Below are 21,183 nucleotides of genomic sequence, written 5' to 3'. Positions count from 1 at the left end.
TTTAGTGACCAGCAGAATAATTCTTGGCCATAATCCAAAAAATTAGATTAAAAAAAAAAAATACTAGTCAGTCTTAATAGCATACTGAAACATTGTACACTTGAAGTGGTAACTAAATTTTTTTTACAACTGTCCTTGTACTCCACTGTCTGTTTTAATCTATTTGAATTATTGTGTGCAATGTATTTTGCATAACTTTACAGGGGAGAATGTAGCATTACAGGTTCTAGATAACTGTAGTATACCAATATTTATTTTGAAGTTACTGAGCCTCATTAGTGGATGGAAAAATGCTGATGTTAAGAGACTTAATTTGAAACATCCTTCCCCCTCGCTTTCATGGTTAAGGGGTGAGAGAGGGGCAGTAGAATGCCTGGATTTGTTACAGTGTATTTCGAGTTTTTCCCTCTGTCTATCATCCTTTGTTGGTAGAAATGGCAACAATGTAGAAGATCATAACAGATTGTATTTCAAATTTTGCATGAGCGTATAACAATATGTGTTTCTAATTAACAGTACTAAGAGAGGAATTTTTCACAAAGAAAAACTACCGTGTAGCTCTTAACTAGAAGTTAGTTGCTGCATAAAAAAGTAGACTTCAATTCCTGAAACTACTCGTTACTAGTAAGTATTCATTGTAACAATTTCATATTGCAGATCTATTTAGAAACCAAAGGCTGTTGAAGGAATACAAGGAGTTCTTTGGAAATACTAAGGTAAGAGATGTTTTAACATTTTTGGTTAGAAAAATGCCACGAGAAGTATTATGCCACCTTTTGAAGGAAAAAGTTGTGAAACGGTTGTATAAGCTTAACTAACTGACTGTTATTGGAAGATTTATTTGCACTGTAATATACCAGATCAATCTCTGCTTTAATGTGGTGGTAAATGTTATGATGCTGGTTTAAATGAGTTCCTACTGTGGCAGTGTATTCCACCAGTAAGGTTGTTTTTTTTTGTCAGTTGCCTTCTATTAACTAAGTTGCAGCTGTGTTTGTGATTTCATCTATAGCCTATAAACATGTATAATAAATATGCTGTTAATTTAAAGAAAAGAAAAATGTTTCTTAAAGAAAAAAAAAAAACAACAAAACATTAACACTTTGTTCTATGCTCTACTGACCCTTCTTCCTCTTTCCTTAAGCAGACCCATTCCCTATATCCAGGTGTTCTGCTGTGGTAGAATGATTTTTTTTTTTTTTTAATCATTCTGCTGCACAGCTGTCTCCTGTCCTTATGGTTGCAGTGGCCCCTGCTGGAGGCTTTGTTGGTTATTTATCCTTTTTATAGCTGTCTGTTTGTAGAAATGTGTAATGCCCAACTGCAGTTTGGGTGAGCATTCAGTAGTAAATTAGTAGGCTTCAAGGACTTCACTCTTGTAATACAGAGTTTGTATTTAAAATTTGTATGGTAGATCCTTCATGAGGTCAAGATTTGGTTATTTTATTTTAATAATCTCTTATTTCTTTATGCAGCCACGCTCCAGTGCAGCAGCTATGTTTTTCAAGGGACCAGGGAAGGTGGTAATGGTGGCTATTTGCATGTAAGTTTAAAGAATAAATGTTTTGTTTATGCAAGTATAAAACAATTTATTTTTATTATCCAGGAAACGAGAACAGTCGGTGTATTCAGGCTAAAGATACTTGTGTCTCTGTAACTGAAGTTAATAGATTTGTTTATTCGTTGTTGACAGGAGAGGGTTTAGGTAAATACATTCATCAATATGTAGAGCTCAGAGATAGAATATATCTCTGATCAGAGGAGAGCAAGTTTTTTGAAGGTGATCAGACTAAGCAGTTTATTAAAGTAAAACGCAAATTTTTGAAGGATGTGGAGAGGCAGGCATTTAAAGTTATGCTTTTTTCTTGCTCCTTCTTGAGAGGAAGCTTTTCATATGTTTAAAACATAGTCTTCCATATAACCAACAGAAAAGAGTTCACTTTTCTGTTTCTGCTGTTATTCATCCCTTTTCCTCTTTAACTGATAAGGGGATGTTTTATGACATTTTTGCCTTTCATATGTCTTAGAAATTTGAATGAAGCAAAACTACAGTAATGATCCTGACTTAAAGCAAATGAACACGGAGACTTATCTAGCATGAAATAAACAGAAGTGTGTTAAGTTTCTCTCAGGAAATGATGGCTAAAATTTGCTTCCCATAAAACCTGTGAATTTTCAAAATACATTTCATTTTATGAAAGGTATTTATTTGCTGTCAGCATGATGTTCAAAACATCAATAAATCTTTTTCAAGTTCTATTAAGATTTCATCCTCTTTCAGGTCCATGGAGATAGAAATGAGGCAGCTAAATCAGTCAGTTCAGTTCATTTCAGTACAATAGAGAAAATACTTTCTGAATTGGTGGTCACTGATATAAAAGATAACGTATCAAACTGATTCAGAGTATTTTAGCTGCCTTCTCAAAGTCTGCTGGTTTTGGATTATTTTTTCTCTGCTGTTTAAAATCTTTGTACTATTTCTTCAACAGACTTTAGGGATTCATAGGGATTGTTATTTTCAAATGGTGAATTTGTTTTTTAAAGCAATATGTATTTTCCTTGCAATACAAACCTAACTTCCCCCTCACCCCAAGCTTTGATGGTGCTGTAGATTCACTAGGTTTTTTGTAATTATTTCCCACGTAGCACCCTTCATCTTTCTGTCCTCCAACTTACTGGACATCATTAACGGATTGATTTTGATGGGCCTGATATTTGAAAATCTTAGTGTGATTTCTTTTTAGAAAAGATTTGTCAAATCTCCCCTTAAATCTGAAATTTGTAGGGGTGAAATAAAATATAAACTGAGTGTCTATTGTGTAGTCTGAACAGGTGGGGGCTGCACAACTGAATGGTACCTTCAGATAAGCTGTCAAATCCATTAATACAACATTGAGAAGAACAATACAAAAGTTAGGAGACTGTGCTCAGGAATCTCATAATTTATTTCGTTTTCTTTCTATGCTAAAGATGCACTATGCTGTGGGTTGGAAGAACTTGTAATTAACACAAGGAATTTAAATTATAGTTTAGTGTTACAAGACCCTTTGTTTCTTTTTGTGTTACCCGCTAACTTACCATCTTTTTTCTTCCTGCCTATAAATTATGATGGTGTTTCACTATCTCATGAGGTAATGAGACTAAATGAAAAATTGGAAAGGACATTCAGGTCCTTGGGATGGAAGGAGGTATAGAAAACAGTGCTACTTCTTGCTTGAAGAAGTGGATATACTTTCACAGAAGTTCTTTAAGGGTGACCTTGGAAATGAATGTTATTTGGTGTATGGCAAAGGGCTGGACTCGTGCTTCCTCTAACTTAGAAATAATTTCTTGGCATGTGGTTGTTCAAAAATGCAACTACAAGATGTTGTTAGTACTTATTTATAACACTTAATTTCATTTGAATACTTTTAAAAATTGCCAATAAGCTAAACTCAAATATATTAAAAAAGATAGAGGAGAATGTTATAAGCTTCTAGTCTGATTTTCTTTGCAATATGATTATAACAATTAACCTACTGATTCTTATAATGAATGTTTGAAATGAGAATGTAAACTCGAATTTTAGTGATAGTGGTTACCTTTCTCTCTACAACGTAATACAACGCTTTCTCTGGTGAGCTTGTAGCCTAAAAAAGACTTGAAAATCCACACTGGACATCTTAACCGAAAAGTTCCATAGGTAATTTTTACAGCATAATCTAATGACAACTTTGTCTTCCTGTCTGTTGCCTTACGTTTGTATCTTCCTGGGAACTGCTTAAGCTGAGACTGAAGTGGTGAACCTTGCACTCCAGTAAAAACACTGTTTAAAAATGCTAGGAGGGGATGTATAGGAAGCAAAAGATTGTAGAAAAAGAAAAGGAAATCGTTAAGGCTTGTGTTCTCCCACTGGTAGGCAATTAGTTGTTCTGAGCAGTGAATGTGATGGTGGTTTTCAGGAAGTGTAACTTATTCAGGACCGCTTAGAAGATAACAGTTTTTGAAAAATACGTTTTATATCTTTACATATCAAGTTTAGCTGGAAGAGCTGGGAGGTAATGCATGATTATACAGCACTTGTGGTTTTGCTGAAAATATTAAAGACCAAATATTCTGTTGTTCTTTAGCTTATTTCTTCTCTTTGTTTTCAGAAATGGGTTGAATTTTTTCTTTAAGCTACTTGCTTGGGTTTACACGGGTTCTGCAAGTATGTTTTCAGAAGCTATACATTCTTTAGCAGACACATGTAACCAGGTGAGTATTTTTTTCATTCTCCTTAAGCTAGCATTTGTAATATTTTTTTCAGGAACACACAGATACTTGAAGTAGTTGTATTAGACTGAAATATTGCTTTCAAGTGTAAGTGTTCCTTAGTTTACATATACTCTCTAAATAGTAGACACCAGAGAAATGAAAACAGTATTTTATTTAGGAGGACTAGAGTGCATGGCAAAATACTTTGTTTTTCTTCACAAAGTTTGCTTGTAGATAACGTTGGCATTGTAGAGAAGCCTAGAAATACCAGGTTTATTAGCCACAACTCTTATTAGAAATGACTCCCAGATTCTACTGTGGTGTGTATTTACAGTGCTCTTCCTGTTCAGTACCTGTGGTCATTTTTGTGCTGTTTCGTATGGTTTACATGCTTTCTAGAATTCATAGTAATGTATTCTAGGAGGAAAAAAGCTAGTAATTAATTTAATGACCATTTAAATAATTCTGGGGCAAAAGGTATTTCTAAAGAAACAGAGAGAGTATGTTTTTGTGTTTTACTTTATTATTAAATAATTTCTAGTTTCAGTCATTCAGGTTACAAAACCTGCCCAGGGTGAAAAGCTCTGTGTGCATGCAGTGGGAGGAAGATGTACTCCTTTCTGTATGTGTGTGTGTAGTATACATGTATCTTTTTTGGCTTCCCAGAGACAAAAGTGAATCTCAGTTACAAAGTAATGCTATTATATACAGTTTTTATCAAACTATAGGCAAATGAAGGCATAGTGGTTTCAGCCAGTGGTTTCTACAAGTTTATCTAGTTCCTCTTTTATTTTTTTTTTTATATTGATGTCAGTGATTTGTTGGAGGGTTTAGAAGCTAACAGTAAAATAACGGACTTAGTCTAGAAGCCTTAAATGCAGAAGGAATCTAGAAAGTCTCACCTGTAATTGTAAATAAAATCTATTTGAATGGTGTTTGGACTGGTATTTCTGCTAATATAATACTATTTGTAATACATCTACATTATTTCAAACCATATGCCCCAATTACTTCTGTTCGTCTTCTCTAAACTATTGTTTTTTTCATATAATTAATTGTTCTGTACTTCAGTTGCAATTCATTTTCCTTATAACTGTCAAGATGAAAGTGCACCAAAAAGTTTAAATGAGTTGTAATATTAGTCAAATATACAAACACTATGAAACAAGTCCCAGGAGGCTTAATTTTGTTTGTCACAATGCATATGCATAGTGTGACCAACCTTATTTTTAGGAAGTGGTGTCAGAAGAAAATCTCAGTAATTTTGTTTACATGCTCTCTCCTCCCTGCCCCCAGCGGACAAAAATGATGTATTGGTCATGTTAAAGTATTATTGAGTGCCTGTCCAGATAATAAAAAATAAACAAATTGGGTGGTTTAAAATTTGTATTAGTGTAAGAGTGAGACAAATCAGAATGTAGATTTTTAAGTTTTTTTAGAAATGAGTTAGAAGAGAGAAATTGTGATAAGCAGAGCTATACTCAGCTGCTTCATGGATCATAAGTGTGACTTGAAACTAAGATGATATGCAAAGTATTCCTCTTTCTTATTTTGGTTAAATGTTAACTTGAAATACTTTTTCTGCCAGTTACTGTAATACAATGACAGACTTTGTTGCTTAGTCATCTCTTGGTCGAATAATGATGAGAATTTGAGCATCTCTGTTTATTTTTCTATTCCTAGACTGCCTTAGCAGCTATTCACAGCACAAGTAGCCACATAACTGGCATGTTTACTTTGATAGATGGTGTGGCAGACTCAGAGCTGGACATGTAATATTAGTGTGCAGGGACAAAATTAATGTTGTTTTGTCTGCTCTTTTCTTTAGTATGTTTGAGGCATACATGACAAGACCTTGAAATCTCTGCTTCTCCCAGTACAGAAAGGATTTTTCTTGTTGCAGTTTTTGATATAGCAAGGCTTTGGAAACAAAAAAAGTACTTAGAGATAAGTGGCTGAAACCCTCCTGCAGCTCAAGCAACAGTCCTTGGATAGCATGTGACTCATATAAAATGCAACAGTTTTGTGTTCCTCCAAATTTGAGGAATGTATGGAACCTTAGAGCAGACTTTAAATGATTTTTAAGACATTATTTTGGCTACCTTTTTGCTTTGGTTGTACCTAGTGTGCATCTCTGTCCAGGAAGACCGAGTTGAGAACTCACATTTTCTTTGCTGTTTTTCTGTAAATGGTTTTGCACAATCTCTCAGCTATTCCAGCTGTAAAGTGAAGATGAGATGCCACTAACTCAACTGGTAGTACTTAAAGAAATTTATGGGGAGGCAGGCTTAAAGTGTGGGATTTTCCTGTGACCAAGTGTGTCAGTTTATAGGTGAACCAAGTTTGATACATGGAAGAACTATTGTGGTTTTTAAATGTGGAAGTTAAATATTCCACTGGAAGTGCTAGGGGATTTTGCTCAAATATTTGGGGGGAACACAAGAGCAACCTTGTTGCCTCAAAGCAGCTTGCTGCTGTGAAGACTAAAATGTCTGAATTTTCATACTTTTTACTATGTTTCAGTAATTCATAGTCCTAAAACAAAGCACATGCTTTGCAAAATGTAGGTCTAAATTTATAACTTATTGCATCAGTAGTTTAATACATGTCTAATTAAATATATCCCAAATAGGCCGTTTAGATAGCAAGAGGTTTTTATTTCTTCATTCAAAATAATTTTTTCTTTAGTTTGGAAAATACAAAGTTCACTACTGAAACAAGCTGCAGTGTAAAATTATTGTTCTAAATGTAGTATGCCATCAGCATAGTCTCTGTATAATTTCTCTTCAAGATGTGGTTATTTAAATAGCTTTGTTTCTTCAACAACTTGGTTCCTTCGCATGGAAGCAGAGAAACAACACTTGTGATTGCATGTAATATTCCCTTTCAATTTCAATTCAAAAATTATGATCAGCACTAATTATATATATATATATATACACACACACAATATAATTACCTATATACTTTGTGTGTATATATATATATAGGTGTAATTAACATTTTTTAGGAGGTGGTAGTTTTAGATGGCAGATTTTGAGGATTACATTCCAACTCTAATAAAATATCAGTAACAAAGCATATATGCAAATCAGCAAGTTGCATCTACTTTTATCTTTCAAGTTCATTTGATATAGAATGTTTAGTTTCTTTTTTTTCTTTTTCCCTTTTTTAACAAAGGTTTTTTCTCTTTGTCCTAAATAGGCGTTGCTAGCTTTGGGCATCAGTCAGTCTGCAAGGACGCCTGACCCTAGTCATCCGTAAGCTTTTTGAGTAAATAATGATTTTGGTAATTATTTATAGGAGTAAGATCAGTTCTTGTTTGTGCATCACCTTGTTCTTTTTAATCTGCTGTTTCATATAATTTCTGAAATGCATTGTTTCTGATTTTACAATAGATAAAATAAGAAAAGGAATTGCTTCCAAACTGCAGGAATTTTGGCTTCAGTGGCTTGATGCATGTTTTTTTGTTTGATTGTTTGTTTATTTTATACTTTTTGATGTGTATTATTTTAGTAGACATTATTTCTTTAAGTTATTCTGGATTCTTCTACCTCTTCCAATGCATATATTTACTTTGTTTTTAAACACTGTTTATGTGAATGACAGGATTTTTTTAAAAGTAAAAAAATACTGTCCTCTTCGTATTTTCAGCAAAGTGCTTTTCTGCAAGGCAGCTACTTATCGTAAGGAGATGTATTTGACTTAAACTACTCTTTGTTTTTTATCTAAGTAGTAGAGATATTATTGATAAGTTCTTGAAATCTCATGAAAGTTAGAAGCTGTATTCTCCGTTATATTTTCTTGGTGTTGACCTGCTTCACACTTCACAAACTGAGTTCCTACTGTAAACACTAGTTCAAAATATGTCCAATTTAAATACTTAGTTAAGCTTTTCTTCATTAAGAGCATTAGGTGACTTGAAAAATATTTAAATCTTAAATTTATCTAAATATTTGTTGTATCTCCTTCGCTCCTCTTACTTTTTCTTCCCTTCTTCCTCAGTATAATCTTTTGTATTACTAGTTTTTAAATGTTGCTTAAGAAACATACTGTTTGTAGCCATTAACACCAAAAAAAAAAAAAAGTACACCTTTTAATATTGCTTTAGCTCTTCCCACTGGTCTTAATACTGCAAGTGTTGACTGTCTGCAGTTAGCTGAACTACTTAAAGATGTCACAAATTTTATTCCCTTTAAATTAGCGTTATAAACCAGGTAGACTGGCTGCCTATAAGACTAGAGTTTTCATTTAGAAGTAGCATTTCAATAAAATGTAAAAGTGACTTTTTTTTTTTTTTTACAGTAGTAAAATCCTTAGTCTGTGCACAAGAGTTAATAACGCTATGTAACTAATTTGTTTAAGAACGAATTAGAAAAATATTTATGCTTTTTATGTCCTTGTGTGCACTAGATGTCCTTTTCCAGGTGGCTTTCCCCCTCTCCCCGCCTTGGGTTAGGTTTGATTCAGCAGGTTTTTCTTAAACAGATGCTTGATCATATGATGATAATTTAAGGCATGTAAAAATTAGTGGAAAAAACTTGTAGATATGTTTGCAGAGATATAGAATCTTATTTTCCTAAATCACTTTCTTTGTTTTCGTCTAGGTATGGTTTCACAAACATGCGCTATATTGCCTCCTTGATTAGTGGGGTGGGCATTTTCATGATGGGCGCAGGACTTTCTTGGTATCATGGGGTCATGGGTTTACTCCACCCTCATCCTATAGAATCTCTTCTCTGGGTAAGCTAATCTTGTTTGATATTGTACCTAACACTGGTGCCTTAATAGAAAGTAATGGCACAGTCTGAAAGTCACTTCCTGTGTTAGGATTCAGACTGACTTAATTAATTCAAACCATCCTTGATGTGAATGTTTTTTAAGACACGTTAACCTATAACCGATCTTATAGCAAAATCAGCTGTTCTTTAAACCTTACATCTTCCCTTCACACCCCCCAAGAGGTCCTACTTTCCGATTTTGCAGTATGTTTTATAATTCAGATATTGCTGGTTGCCTTCTGTTTAGAGACAGCTGTGTGGCACAGTGGGTAGTGGGGTTCTGGAATGCTGCATTTGGACAGTGTGTGGTGAAGAGATCTGTTCAAGTATGCATATGACATAATAATTGAGACTTTTCTTTCTTACAGGCATACTGCATTTTAGCAGGGTCATTGGTATCTGAAGGAGGTATGCAGTTTCAATAAATATTTCTATTTAAGTATTCGTACTTTTAAGAGTACAGTGTGAGTAATTACAGTAATAATTGGTGCTTGCTTACACAATAAAGTTTTGAGCTCTGTTGTGAATACTTGTGTATTTGCAAAAAAGAGGGGGAAGTGGTGGGTTTTTTTGGTTTTTTTTTTGTTTTTGTTTTTATCTGTCTGTATTATAAGAAGTTGAAGAACACGTCATTTGGAAAGTGTACTTAGAATGCCTTTTTGGTAATAAACTATTGGTGAATATAGCTGTTCCAGTTTGTATGGGAGACAGGCATATAGACAAGAAGGTAACTTTATACTTTGTCGTTATTAAAAGTATCAGTAATCAGCTTTTTTGACAATCTGTTGCTATAATATTTTCATATTAGCAATATATTTCATATATTTTCAGCAACTACTTTGGTGTTGTTTCAGCTACCCTTCTTGTTGCTATAAATGAAATTCGCAGGAGTGCTCGAGCCAAGGGTCTGTCATTTTATCAATATGGTATGTGTTGTTATAGCAGTAAGGTATGTGGTTATTTAAAACAGAATGTATTTGCCTGTATTTGCATAGTGATAGAAACAATTTTGTCTGTTTTTTTTCCTTTTCCCTTGCTTTATTGTTTTCTATTCTAGTAACAAATACATTTTACGAATTAGGTGAAAACCTGTTGATTTAAGTAACACTACTTAGATACTTTTACTAAATTGCTTGCATTTTTCAGGATAAATGCTCCTTTAAATTTTCCAAACGTTTTGGAGAAGCTTCCATAATTGGCACAAGGGCTTGTTCTGTGTATTTATGAATGCTTTCGGGAGTGTGTGCATATGCAAAAATACAGTTTACACCTATATACTTATGGAAATTTTTCTCATAAGTTGCTGATGTTAGTATCATTTAACTACTGTGTATAATGTAGTAAAGCTAAGCTTTCCAAAGTGGTGTAATTTTTTTGTTCTCTATGCAGTCGTGCAGAGTCGTGATCCTAGTACGAATGTGGTGTTACTGGAGGATGCTGCAGCAGTTCTGAGTGTGGCCATAGCTGCTACCTGTATGGGTCTGACTTCCTTAACAGGTAAAATTCTGCCTCAAACTGAGTCAAGCAGAATGTGAATTTCCTACTGTGCGTGATATGAAGCTGGAGCATTTAGTTTATATTGGTTTACTGAAATACACCTCTACTCTGTTTCTGATATTTGTACTGTGTAAGCTTCTGAATGTTTGTACTGTTCTCTGGTCTGATTCTAGTAGCTTGAGTGGAAAATATTTAAAATTTAGAAAATGTTTGTTTTCCATATGTCTATTGTTGGTGGGGTTAAGCTTGAAAGACTACATGCAGGTGGATCTAACTTCTTTTGAGCTGTTTTGTCATATGAATGAAGGTATTTTTTACTAAAGGTATATTTATTGCCATCAGTTATGTAAATAACTTTGTGCCTTGGTGGGATTACATCATTTGAGCTTCCTTATTCGGTGGTATGCAGCTCTGTGTGTGTGTGGGGAGGATTTAAGGAAGCAGTTCTTTCCTTCCTTTTAATAGGTAGTGTGTTAGTGTTATCTTCAATTACAATAGCTGCTGCTCAACAGTGTGGCAAACCTAACTCACACAGGTAGGGTGATCTATATGGCAATTGATTCAAAGTCTGTCTTTGCACAGTTATATTTTCTAAAGAGGGTAGATTACTTATTTGTCCCTTTTTAAGTATTAGCTTTGGCTTTTCAGTTGTTTTAAAAAAATAATTATGGTAATTTTTTCATTTCCTTTGTGGCTTCTAATGAGTTAATTGCAAGTTTCATTTTTTATATAGAAGTCAATTTTTTATTCCATCTCTAGTTTCCTTCATAAAGTTAAAAAGACATTGCTGTTTCTACAAAACTGAATATGAATAAATATGTGTTTAAAACTTCCAAGTATTGTGTTCCAGAAATGGTTAATACTTGCAAGTTTTTGAGTTACTGATAAAGAACACAGACTTCTGTGCTATTACCTGTGTTTAGGTGTGTATAATTTTATATTAATAAAGGTAAATCTATACACAGAAACCCAAATAGCTGACAAGAGTTTAATCATTAGTCCTGCAGGAGAACAGGAGTGGCTGAGGGAAAGGAGGAACTTGAGACTTTATCTTAAGATAACTTGTTTTCTTACTGCTTCATCTTGTTCCTCAATAGGAAAGAATTGCCAGTGCATTAAAAAAACCCCAACAAACAAAACAAAACAAAGAAAAAAAAATCCCACCAAAAAGCAAAAGCCAAAAAAAACCATCAAACCCTGCAACACTATGTACTCCTTTTAGTGTGAAATCTGAATTATCTGCTATGTTTTAGAAATGCTCTGTGAAACTAATTTGACATGTCTTCTTTAGGAAACCCTTATTATGACAGTGTGGGGTCTCTAGGTGTTGGAACTTTGTTAGGAACTGTGTCAGCATTTCTCATCTACACTAACACTGAAGCCCTGCTGGGACGATCCATTCAACCTGAACAACTGCAGCGGCTCACCGAGTTACTGGAAAGTGATCCTGTAGTAAGGTAAGAATCTTTACAGCTCGATCTCTAATAAGGACAACAAAAAGCATGAAAATAACATTTGGAAAAAATAGCTCAAGCACTTTGAGTGAGAGAAGTCTGGTGAGATTGTTTATGTTGAGACTGGATTCTTCTATATTGAGATTTTAGAATCTTAATTATTACTAACTTGTGTTTCTATGCTGAAAATGTCAATAAGTGAATACTCCTACTTCTCAGATGTTCCACAGCTGAAATAAAATTGCAAATATGTTGCAACAGTTGCATTAATTACAGGAATTGACAATGACTTAATGAGAAAGCCATCACAAACTTAAAACTGTTTTCAAATGCATGGAATGCAAGCACTTAAATGGTACTGTAATGTTGCTTTTATAGTTTATTAGCACTTAATATTTAATTCTGTTACTGTTAATATTCAATGTCTGGAATTCTGTAACAGTTTACAGTGAAGTGCTGCAGTAGTGTTAGGATGTAATAGATCCTGTATGTTAGAATGTTGCAGAATGAACTCAATGCTAATTTATCTGTCTCCGTAAATCTGCAATTTGCAGTGAAATAAACTTATACCTCATTGTAATTCTGAACTCTTGTTTAAATACTTTTTAAGGAGCTGTTTTATATTACTTTAACCCTATTAACCTTGATTTAGAAGCAAAACCCTTTTTGTTTTCTTCTTAATCTTTATTCAGGAATCTATTTCTGTGTAAATCAACTGGAATATTTTAGTGCTTTTTTAATTAGTAGTCATTATTGATCACTGGAGGGAAAAACCCCAAGCCCATTAGTTAACACCAGAATACTTGAAAGAAACTAAGTACTGCATCATCTTAGTTGCAAGTAACAGGTCTGAACGACATGCCCTTCTTTCCAGAAGCTAAACTTCCTATTTTGGAAAAGGATTGTGTTAGAATTTTCATGTGTCAGTAACTAAACTCTGTTAAAATATTTATGGTGGCCCTGGATTAGTCTGAGTGGTGCAGCATGTGTCAACAGTGCTATGTTAGAGTAGGTGAGTTCATGTGGTTGTTTGTACATAGTTCTTTTTTCCGAAGTGCACAGGTGGCTTTTGCTTGACTCAAACTGGAATCATAAAATTTCTTCTATTCCGAGTACCATTTTTATTATATGCAATTTTGTAGATGGCTATAACTTCTCAACAGAGCAGACTTATTTAATCTCCTTGCTGTAGACATTTTCTTAAAACAAGAAGTAAGTTAATTTTAAAAAAAGCACAAAGTGAAGATTTGGTAAGAAAGTGCGTGTTTCTCTTAAGGTTAGAAGCTGAAACATGTTTAGGTATTTCTAATAACACTATTTGCAGGACCTTCTGTGTGCGCTTTGTCTTGAGTGATCTGTTTCTTAGCTGCATTACATTACCTGCTTTGATTTCTTTTAGCACACACTTTGTCTTTGACCAAGTTCTTCTTATAACAAGCCTAATATCTTGAGCTTGGTTAACTTACTTCTTAGAAGACACCTAGTCTTGATCTCAGAATTCTCTGAAATGTAAACGTATAGTGCCCTTGCTTGTAACCAGGCATAAATTGGGGAAGAAGATACTCTATTTTTTTTTTTTTTTTTTTTTTTTTTTATTCCAACCTTTGGAGAGTTAGATTTTGTGATTGGTTTGTTTTCAGCTTTTGCATGTGAAATGAAGAAGTCTTCTAGCATCAAGTGTTTCTTTAAAAGGCTGCTTATACATTTTCATCAACATAGCTTTGGGCTTATAAGACTTTCAGCGTTTTCTTGAATGTTCTAACTCTCTAATTTCCTTAAATGGAGTTGTGTAGTAGTATATCCTACTGTTACTTTTTTTTTTTTTTCTGCTGATGCTAAATGTAAAAGAAAAGGCTCCTGAGTCCTGATCTGTACAGCTGTGATTAATAATGATTTTTTTTTTATTTCAACCTTTTGGGGTCTTCAGCTATCAAACTGTACCTGAGTTCTCAATGCAATCCTTTTTGCAGTTGGTGCTTCCCAAAACAGTCCTCCATTGTTCTTTTAGGGAGGGTTTGCAATCTTTCTTTTCAGATATGTTCTGCCAGATATGAAGGGAATATATTAGGGAATAATTTAGTATTTATCAGAAGGTATTTTAGATCCAAACTGACCAAAGGATCCAGGGGTTCTGACTTCTGCCTCCTATCACCACCATCACCACTTATAACTTACTGTTCTAGCAGCAGCTTGCCTGAACATCATGTTCTGCTGCTAATTATCAAGTATTTGATTTATCAGACAATACTAATTGCTGCACTACTGAAATAAGTAATTTCTCAGTTGTTGATCTCTTTTTCAACTAAATCTTGAATTTATTTTACAGGGCTGTTTGACAAGATCTACGTTCCATAAAACCTTGATGATTGGAAGTAGTGCTCTTAATATAAATTTTTTTTTTCCACCTTTTTCACTATTTTCCCTTGGGTTGTCACATGAAGTTGTCCTTAGGTAAATGGATTGCCTCATTTGCCGTTCTTAAATTTTGGCACAGTGTTGTTAATCTTTACTTTAAAAAAAATTCTCATCAGTATTGCAGGATGAAAAATTAATTGGCCTTTACAGTTATTCATAATTCTTTTTACTCTTGAATGCAGGTTATGGAGCCTGCTGAATTAGAAGCATTTTTTTTTTTTCTTTTAAATATCCAGTAGGTTTCTCTGCTACTAAAAGAGAAATGCTTTATTGTACTAATACATTTTTGCTTTTTTAGATCAAGAAAACAATACTTATTGCACATGTCTGCCTATTCTGTATCATTAGTAACAGTTTTACTGTTTCCATCAGGTAGCAGGCTTGTTTCCAGGTTATCCTTTGTTTCTACTGTACTTAAAAAAATGTTGATTTCTGTTATGAACATGCCTCTTTTTTATGCTTCTTTTATCAGTTTGCTGTACATTGTAGGTTTGTTTTTTTTTTAGACTCGTGGGTATTTATTTTCCCTTTCTTTTCATTTTGCTTGGTGATTTCTAGTTGGAGCTCTTACTTCATTTGTGATCCAGAATGGACTTTCAGTCAGAGTTGTCCTCAACTAGAAAATTATTTGATTTTATTTTTTTGTTACACAAACATTCCATTCTTAACTCTTAATTTCACACCTTTGGTGCCTAAATCTTTCCTGTGTTCAGCTTAACTGAAGTGTAGGAGATCAGGCTTTCAGATCTGTGAAATAAAGTATATGCTGTGGTACAGACTGTCCTGATTCTGTTCCTGTGGAATGTAATCATGGATCCCTAGGCATGAACTCTTCTTAGTGACAGTTTCATCTTAAATTTTTACTTCATTGTAATAGCCATTGGGTAGTTGTGCTACTGTTGTGCTAGAAAATCTGTAATTCTGGTTTGGAGGGGAGGAAACAGCAACAACAAAAAAGTATTACAACTGGTGGCTCAAAACCAGTAACTTGATGTCCTGTGACATATTTTTCTTTAATGTGAAACTGGTTCTTTTCCCTAGTTTGAATTTATGGTGTCTACTGGCCATCCAGAAGCTTCTATAAGCAAGCTTTGTAGCTTAAGTTTTAGCCTGCACATTTGTATTTTTGAATTACTAGTGATTTTTCTCCCCTTGACTCATCGTCTTATCTTTCCTGGACAGATTATAAGCAGTATGGTAGACTTTTTTCCCTTCACATTTACATTCCACTGAATTTTTTTATCAAGTCGCTGCTTAATGAGCATCTCGAATATCTCTTGTTATCTTCTTGCTTGGGTTTGATAGCCCTTGATATATCTTCAACATTTTTGAATTGCATGGATTCAAATTCTCTTCAATAACCTTCATTGAACCACATCCGTTATCTTAAATACCCTCTTGTGTGAGGAGGTAGTTTGATGCCAGTTAGGTTACTTCAGTTAATACTGCTTGGGTTTGGTAGCTTCGCACAGAGTAGCCGTGTAAATTTGATTGGAGCTGGAAATTCTTCATTGCTACCAGTAAGCTGATAGTTCTTCTAATCTGCTTAAATGTTTACAAAGATGCATTTTTTTGGTGTGTCTATATTTAGTTCATGTTCTGTTTCTTTTTTAATATTGTAACCCCTCCTCTGCTCTGAGTATTACAAGAAATAGTCCATAAACATTTCCTGTGACTGTTCATCTTAAATTTCTACCTCCTATTCTTTGTAGGCTGTTGTTCACTCTAGCGGACTACAACTGAAATATATGACTTACACTTTCTTCTTGCACTCCCTGTGATGCTAGTTCTAATTTATAAACATTCAGATGAGAAGAAACGTTTCTAGTTGGGAAGAGTAAGTTTGCTTAAGACAAAGGGCATGCTAAAGTTAAAGATGCTGTGAAATTGCATAACTTCGTAAAATGACTGGAAAAAAAGTTTAGTACTTGCCATCAAGTGAGCTTTATTGCTGAATCTAAATTTTGTGTTAGAATTTTAAAAATTGTCAAGATTGCATTTTTCTGTTAATAAAACCAAAGTCTCTGGAGTATTTTATAGTTGACCTCAGATACCTGTTTTGCTGTTTTGCTTTGGAAATGTCAGAAGGAAGCATTTGAAAAATTTGAAACTTTTTTGTGATTTATGTCCCACATTTTAGTCTCCACTTTTTTTCTGGCCTTAATGGAAAAATGTGGAAAGTTACTCTACTGTGGCAATTTTAAATTCTACTTGGCTTTAAAGATAAACTAAGTTTGTGTTACTCTAATGAGAAAAAATATAGAGTATTTTATTTATTTTTTTAATTTTATATTTATTCCACAGTTGAAAAGCACTACAATATGTCTAGATCCTAAGTTTGCTTTGTATCTTATTATCTATGAAAAATAAAGAGCTTTTTGTTTACTACCTATATTCACATGTCACAGAGTTTGTCTAACAAACTGGAACAAAACTATGCTATAGAAAACTAGAAGTTTTCAAAGAACCAAAATACAAACAGATTGTAACATTCATGTTCTAGTGTTTATTAGGAACCTTTAAATAAATACACATTTTCAGCATTTACAAACAGCTATATTGTGATTCATTTTGCTCAGTAATTCAGTATGATAAAAAATGAGTTCCAAGCACAATATCCATGACTTTTTCTTGTATCAAATGTAACTTTGAACAGAAAATTCTCCAAAAGGTCATGCCTTTACAAATTGTAGTTATCTAGGAAAGGACCCTTCTTTAATTAGAATGTGTGCTTTCAGTAATTGTCAATAGATTATTGTTCTTTACCTCAGAATTGAAGGTTCTTAGAGATTTTTAAATAGTTGCCCGTATATGTGTATGCACAAAAACTTCTATGCATTAGCAAATAAGTTGAACTTAAAAGTTCTCACTTTCTATTGTGGCATTTTTTTTAAATACTATTAATTTAATTAGTCTAGTTCTAAATCTGTGATTCTTCTTGTAGTCTGTCTTGTGTTGCAGTGAGCCATTTATAGATGTGGGATACTTGTGTTGATGTAGCAGATACTGTGGAAGCGGTATAACGGGTTAAATATAAATCAATATTTAATGGAAGTGTGTGGTGGCAAAATGAGGATATGTTAGTCAAAGGCAATAGTCTTTTGAAATTACACAATCTTTTTACTGTGATGATATTGTTAACATCAGAAGTCAAACTAGCTAGTTGTTTGTTTTATATTGTTCTACATTTTCTTTAAAAATTATGTGTTTCAGAGCAATTCATGATGTTAAAGCCACAGACATGGGAATGAGCAAAGTGAGATTCAAGGCAGAAGTAGACTTTGATGGACGAGTTGTAACTCGTTCTTACCTCGAAAAACAAGACATTGAACAGCTGCTACAAGTATGTTTGAAAAAATGTATTTTGTAACTTCCAGCATTTGATACTTTACAATTTCAAGTATGTCTAAACCCAAGATTTTCAAGTAGATATATTCCACTTCTTCATTTTGAAGGATTGCAGATGTTTTTACTTTGTGTTAGTGTGTTAAATAGCTGTACACGAAATCATATAATGTGCTGCTTAATTTATATAATGTGCTGCCACTTCTAGGTTGACTAGGGCCTGAGTAGGAGGAGGGCAGATCTCTAATTCTTTTTTTTTTTTTTTTTTTTTTTTTTTTCTTGTTAGAAAACACAGTTTTGTCCCAAGGAACATAATTATTCAAATAAATTTTTACTGAATTACAAGATCTCTAGTTAAAACTCGAAGCCTATCACCAGAGAATAAGCATCTGTTTTGGCAGAGCCATTCACCTTCATTGCAGAAGATGCAGTGTTACAGTCAGACTAGGCTTAAATATGCATTGCTTGCATCACAAGCTTAGCATTTTGACAGTGTTTAACAATTAACCACCCTTAAGTAAGTGTCTGTCTCTGATTTTAGTGTAGCTTAGAGTACCTTTTTTTAATCACTGTCTTCAGTACAGAAATGCAAAACTGCTTTCAGCTGAATTTTACATGGCAAAGCTATGAAGGTGTGAAATAAAGAATAGTTTATCTACATTACCAGAGGAGTTTTAAGTAGGCAAAATGTTTTGCTTGCTTACCCATTTTCACATTTGCTTGTGTAGCTACGACATTTTTCTGCTACCCATTCAAAATGAAAAGTAGGTGTCAGATGCCTGCATCTTATGCCTGTCCGTTAAACATAACTTTGAAGCTATCTGAGTTTACATTTAAATTACTGCAGTTTTTTTAAGCATTAGTCAATGTTTCAGTCTTTAAAACATATCACCCTTTAATGTCGAAACAAGAGTGTATGTTTAATATATAGTGCAGTAAGTGATCTGTTCATGTACTGGATTTCAGTTTAATACATTTTTGAGGGGAAGAGTGCTATCAGCTTTGTTCAACTGAGGCACTGCAGATTTGCTTGATTTTATATTGCCAAGTCTCAGTTGCTTTGCTGTTGCAGCTGTTTAGTATACTACTTTTCCTTTCAAAGGCTTTGTTAGCTTTTGTTCTTTACCCACTGTTCCCTTTGGTGATTGCATACAACCTTTCCTGATTCTTCCAACTGGTATTGTTGGGAAAGATCTTCCTGATTATTTCTAGGTTGGCAACTGTTTCTTACACAGGTCATTGCAGTTTCACGTAGTAACTTTGTGTCAGGTATAAAACCATTGTTGAAGGATAGCCACTTTCAGCAGGACTCAGCCAGCCGGTCAAGGGCAGACATAGTACTTGCCTTCTGATCTGTAGTTTTTCAGATTAACTGTCTCATTCAACTGGCATTGCTATCATCGTTACTCTTTCAAAAGTTGTGAAATATTTGTTGAAAGGCTGTAATTCAGACTGATCTCATTTCTTTTTCTTGTTAGACTTGCTGTGATTGTAGTAATAGGTTATTGTGGTTGGGATATCTTTTAAGTTCACTCCATTACGTTATTCCTCTTCAGTTTTAGAGTGGGAAGGGAAATAAATTCATATTGTGTTGTAATTGTATGTACAAGAAGAATTAGCTATTTTAATAATTACTCTGTTAGCAATAATCTATTTGTCCTAAATGTACTGCAGCTGTATCACATAAACTATGGCTGAGATACTACAGGGCAAATGGCCTCTGGCCAGCTTGGTGTGAGACCTCTAAGGGAAAGCTCATGACAATGCTGTAATACCTGTTTTGGTGCTTCTGATGTCTGGTTTTTGAGGTTTTTTTTTTGAGTAAGGAGCGTAGTATCTTCACCCTCATTCCTTCAGTCTTATATGATATGGGTCTTCTAGTCTGAGTTCCTGTCAACTATCTTCAAGTTGGTTTGTTTTTTTTTTATATTATGGAGAAGCTGTAGTTACAGCAGCATTCATGGTAATCCTTGTGGATTTTCAGGTGAGTTGGTAATGTGATGCCCAGAGTAAGCAGTGCAATGGAATAGCAAGAATATGTGAAAATGAGGAAAGAATACACAGGAGTACCCTGCTCTGACTTGCTGTGAGCAAGGGGATACCCTAGAAACTTCTAGAAAATGAATTAAATTCTCTAAACTTATTTGGAAAGAAGGAAGAAGGTTTTATATCAAGTGCAGGTGTAATGGTAAGCCAGCTGTTTTTGTTGAATAGAGATGCTGCTCTTCTGTGTCTTTGAGGCATAAGAAGAGATAACATTTTGAAAGGAAATGGCAAAAGCTGAAAAGTGTGTAGTTTTTTTGGCATGGTTTCCCCACCCCCAGCCTTGAAAAATGTCAGGACCCTCTGTAGTGCTATTCCTTTATTTTCTTTTCCTCATCTCAAGCTCTTAAATTTGATTTGTTCCTAGGAAATTCAACAAGTAAAAACCCTTGAAGAATTAGAAGCCTTTATGCTTAAGCATGGTGAGAATATCATTGACACGCTGGGAGCTGAGGTAGACAGACTTGAGAAGGACCTAAAGGTAAACTTTACCTGTTCATTAGGGAATGCGTATTCTGTGATATATATTAAACGATATCACTGTTTCTGCTTTTTGGGATTTAGTTTGTAAATACAGTAAAGGGGAAGAGACTGATAATGCAAATTTTCTTGCTGTACTATCACTAAGTTCTGATTGGCAGCAGGCCCTTACTTTGCTGTTGATCTGTTTGTTTTGTATTTTGTTCAGTTTTATACCACTATAGAACAATATTTTTGTGAAATGAGACCTGATTGTGTCTTTGTTACTATATTCTCAGAATGTCAGGTTATTTACAGGCTGTTGAATTATGTTTTAGTTGTAAAGAAGCAAACTTCAATTGTATTTTACGTTTTTTTTTTTTTTTTTTAAATCTGATACTTAGCATTGTACTAAATATATCAGTGTGTGAAGAGGACTTTACTCAACATTTTTACTCTTGTTGAAGCAGTACAGTGTTTACTTCTTTTATAAGCCTGTCATAACTTTCATATCTTTACTTTTTTTTTTTCATTCTGCAATTTAAATGTAATTTGCTTGATGCCACAAAGGATTGTTTCCATTTTTAATTTTATAATTATATTGTGGCAGTTAGTCTTGCCTTTTCTGGCATGAATACAGTACTGTAAGTATACTGACTGCCAAGCAAATACAGTCCTGTCGTGACTGCTTTTTCGGATAATCAAGAGACACTGCTCAAGAGCATGTCTGTCCTTGCTTATTATATTTGATAAATATTTTAGTTTTAGTTTCTATCCCTAGAGTGCTGCTGCTTAAAAATAAAAATATTATTTTTGAGTTTAATTGCACCAGCAGATCCAGTTCTTCATGGGTTTTAAGCAGTAGAATCATGACTAATTATTTTATAAACATGAATACTGATTTTTTTTTTTTTTGTATAGGCAGGGATTTCAGTGATTGTGTTGCTGTTGAA

At 33.9% G+C, this 21,183-nt stretch overlaps 1 protein-coding gene across 2 annotated transcripts in view; it reads left to right on the top strand.

The window, feature by feature from the left end:
• Positions 1-21,183, top strand: part of SLC30A9 (solute carrier family 30 member 9) — a 39,110-nt gene that overhangs the window by 10,924 nt on the left and 7,003 nt on the right. Inside the window, exons 7-17 of one of the 2 annotated variants that reach the window (XM_086746375.1) lie at positions 658-716; positions 1,476-1,543; positions 4,134-4,236; positions 7,441-7,496; positions 8,844-8,979; positions 9,386-9,425; positions 9,872-9,943; positions 10,407-10,514; positions 11,806-11,971; positions 17,597-17,726; positions 20,139-20,252. In XM_086746375.1, coding sequence (XP_086602501.1) covers positions 658-716; positions 1,476-1,543; positions 4,134-4,236; positions 7,441-7,496; positions 8,844-8,979; positions 9,386-9,425; positions 9,872-9,943; positions 10,407-10,514; positions 11,806-11,971; positions 17,597-17,726; positions 20,139-20,252 — 1,052 coding nt within the window. The remainder of the gene's footprint in view (positions 1-657; positions 717-1,475; positions 1,544-4,133; positions 4,237-7,440; positions 7,497-8,843; positions 8,980-9,385; positions 9,426-9,871; positions 9,944-10,406; positions 10,515-11,805; positions 11,972-17,596; positions 17,727-20,138; positions 20,253-21,183) is intronic. The other variant, XR_015258396.1, reaches the window with a different exon arrangement.

Source organism: Chlamydotis macqueenii, chromosome 4, assembly GCF_036417535.1.
Source record: "Chlamydotis macqueenii isolate bChlMac1 chromosome 4, bChlMac1.mat, whole genome shotgun sequence".
In the NCBI taxonomy this organism is placed as follows: Eukaryota; Metazoa; Chordata; class Aves; order Otidiformes; family Otididae; genus Chlamydotis; species Chlamydotis macqueenii.
This window is presented reverse-complemented; position numbering and strand designations above follow the sequence as displayed.